At 40.3% G+C, this 3,294-nt stretch overlaps 1 protein-coding gene across 1 annotated transcript in view; it reads right to left on the reverse strand.

Moving 5' to 3' along the window:
* The window catches only part of LOC106876862 (monocarboxylate transporter 7), a 104,041-nt gene extending 100,759 nt beyond the window's left edge, over nucleotides 1–3,282 (reverse strand). The window contains exon 1 of the mRNA XM_014925595.2: nucleotides 2,715–3,282. Within this exon, the coding sequence (XP_014781081.1) occupies nucleotides 2,715–2,982 (268 nt within the window). The 5' untranslated portion in view covers nucleotides 2,983–3,282. The remainder of the gene's footprint in view (nucleotides 1–2,714) is intronic.
* Between the last annotated feature and the right edge of the window lie 12 nt (nucleotides 3,283–3,294).

Here is a 3,294-nt window from a genome sequence, read left to right on the forward strand (position 1 = left end):
GAGAATTCACAAAAACACAAAAGACGAAGACAAGTGGCGTAGATAAAAAACAGATGTATTAGTTTAATGTTCGGAAGTGAAAAGTATTTAACGTTTCGAGCCTACGCTCTTCCACAGAAAGAAACAAAGAGAGAAAATAAAGAATGTGTAGTGGCTAGCGATCTATCATGGCGAGTGCCGGACAGAGGGGTCACACAGGAGAGCTAGGGAGAATGGAAGATAATAAAGTAGTGAGGGTCCCAAAACGATGGTGCGCGTGCGTGTTTATAAGAGAGCATGTATGTGCGTATGGAAGAGGGCTGGTGACCTTGACGTGTGCGTGTGTGCGCATATATATATATATATATATATATATGCGCACTCACGCACAATGATTTCAAATTTCCCCTCAATGGCAGCAATTTTGGGGGATGACAAACTTTGAGGGGGTAAGTCGATTACATCGACCCCAGTGTTTCACTGGTACTTAATTTATCGACTCCGAAAAGATTGAAGGCAAAGTCGACCTCGGTTCTAATTACCACACATACACACAACACACACAAACTTGGTTTGCCCTCATGTGCCTTCTCTCGGTTCTCTCTGTCACCCTCAGCCGTATAGTTAGCTTAGTCCCGTTCAGCCGCGCCAATTTCGCCACTCCCACCTTTCATTCTATCCTCACTGTCTTCTTCAAGTGGCACTCGAAGAAGCTAATGAGAGTCTGATTAATAGGAAAAACTTCACCCACAAATATTTCGACTGTATTTAACATAAATGTTTTTTTGTCATGGTTGTACAGACAACGAAAACATGCTTTTCGTCGCCAAAGGAAAGGGGTAGGTCAATCTCCTCTACATAATCTGCAGATAAAGAGAGCTATTCCGCACGCGGTACCGTCACTTGGACATTAACCTACAAATCAACAATGCACGATCAATGAAAGAGAGCGCGCTTGTAATATTTCGTCTCGCTGCGCACACTGAGGACATGTTGGATTTCTGACGGCTCCAATCATAAGTGATCTTTGCTAGAAGCATATCTTATTCTACTATTTTCTATTGGCCCAGTGAGTGCATTTATGCATGACCAATTAAGTTGAAATTGTAGTTTCGTTAGATAACAACCATTTTAGGGTGAAAAACATACAATTATTTTGTCTGACAGAATCATATTTCAACAACCACAGGGAGAATGATGTGTGAGGTGTAACTGAATAGAAAGACAAAGACATAGAGAGTGAGACAGACAGACAGACAGACAGACAGACAGACAGGGATGACACAGAAAATTGTGCGTGCAGATCATCTTGTAATATCTCACTTTAGATTCCATTAGTATAAAGTAAATTGTGTGGTTGTGTACACACACACAGACACACATCATATATATATGTATATAATTATAAATATACATCTCTGTCTCCCTCTCTCTCTCTCTCTCTCTGTATACACACACACACGCGCACACACACACACACACATGCATATATATATATATATATATATATATATGTATACACACACACACACACACACACACATATATATATATATATATATATATACACACACACACACACACACACATATATTCACAAAGTTTTCTGCGTATGTGTGTGTGTTAGCGAGTGTATATGTGCCTCTAGCTATCTGTATGTGTGTGTGTGTGTTATTAAGGAGATGAGTAAGTAGAGTCGTTATAGTGTTGACTACATTGCTCAGCGGTATGAGTCCAAACTCAATCATAATCCATTTTGCAGTTCATCCACTCAGGATCATTAAATGCATGGCAGAATTACTGAAGCGCTGGACTGGAGGTTTGCCAAATCTCTTCGTTCGAACAGTGATGACACTAATACCAAACAGTATTGGCCCTGGAGTGAGGCCTCTTTCCTTGGACAACAATGGCGGAGTGGGGGAGGAAGGACTAGTGTAGGCAGGCAACTGCCTATCATATTTAGAAAAACTTACTCAGAGCTGCGCATATTAGTGTGGACATGGTCAGTGAGGACTAGCAGAGGGCATACCAACCCACACCTACAAATCTACATGTGGAGAGAAGAGGAGAGAGAAAGTGAAGTGAGAAAAGAGACTGTAGACAGGCGCAAACAAAATAGAACGTTCTGTCTGTCTGTCTCCATCCCTTCAAACAGACAGGCAAACAGACAGACAGACAGATGGATACAAACGTATTTTCTAGCGGATGACAAGTTCATAGGAAGATAGTAAGGATAAAGAACTCCAGTTCAAATATAAAAATCGTGTAAACCTTCTTTACACCTCTTGTCTTTTTCCCTTACGCACGCAGAAATGTACGAGGTGGTGCTGAAAAGTCCCTGGCTTTAAGGGTGTCGCGAAAGGCCTGGTTTGAAGCCCAACTTTCCGAGTTCTTTTACGGGGATTAGCAAAGCTGAAGGATCGATGCAATAAGTGTATGAATCTGGAAGGGGGATATGTTGAATACAATCATAATTAACTGGTCCTCCAGTATTTTCTTTTACCCAAGCCAGGAACTTTTCAGTACACCCTCGTAATTGAGCGTGTGTCTGTTTTGAATGCTTGCCACTTAAAACAGCAAAGGATCAGATGGTAGTATACATATGATGACAATGATGATGATGACGACGACAACGATGATGGATGTGATGATGATGATAATCATCATCTTCATTGTCGTCATCATCAACAACAACATTTAAGAACAACAGAAAAATAGATAAAGGTAAAACTTACCAATAATTAAATGTGTTATGAAACTTCCTAGAACCACAAGACAACCCCACACATTGTGATTACATCTGGGGTCAGACGACGCCAAGGGTTTACTGCGGAAACAACTGCACAAAGATGGTGTCCACTTCTTACTGGTTGTAGTCTTTAATGGAGTGTCGTCATGGTGACAACATCCGTTTGCCGTCAATGACGTGTACACCTGTTTATCCAACAGATCATAACTAGTCTCCTTGTCATAATCACTGACAGGTCTTTTCAAGGAATTCATATTTTAAGAAGGAAGAAGAGCCTGGGAAATGGGATGCCTTGGCCTCTCACTTCCTAGCTTAGTAATGAACCTTGCTCTCCTTATTTTCTTTTCTCTTCACTCTTTCTCAATCTTACTATTTTTCTCTTTATTTCTTAATTCTTTTCCCCCTACTCTTCTCTCTGAAATTCCTTCCTCTCACAAACAGAAACTCCCAATTCTTCTGTCTCGTTTTATGTTGCTTTTCTCACTAACTCGTCTTATCTCCTCATCTCTTTCTTTCTCTCTGTATGTATGTATATGTGCATATATATATATATATATATAATATAA

This window comes from Octopus bimaculoides, chromosome 21, assembly GCF_001194135.2.
Source record: "Octopus bimaculoides isolate UCB-OBI-ISO-001 chromosome 21, ASM119413v2, whole genome shotgun sequence".
Classification (NCBI taxonomy): domain Eukaryota; kingdom Metazoa; phylum Mollusca; class Cephalopoda; order Octopoda; family Octopodidae; genus Octopus; species Octopus bimaculoides.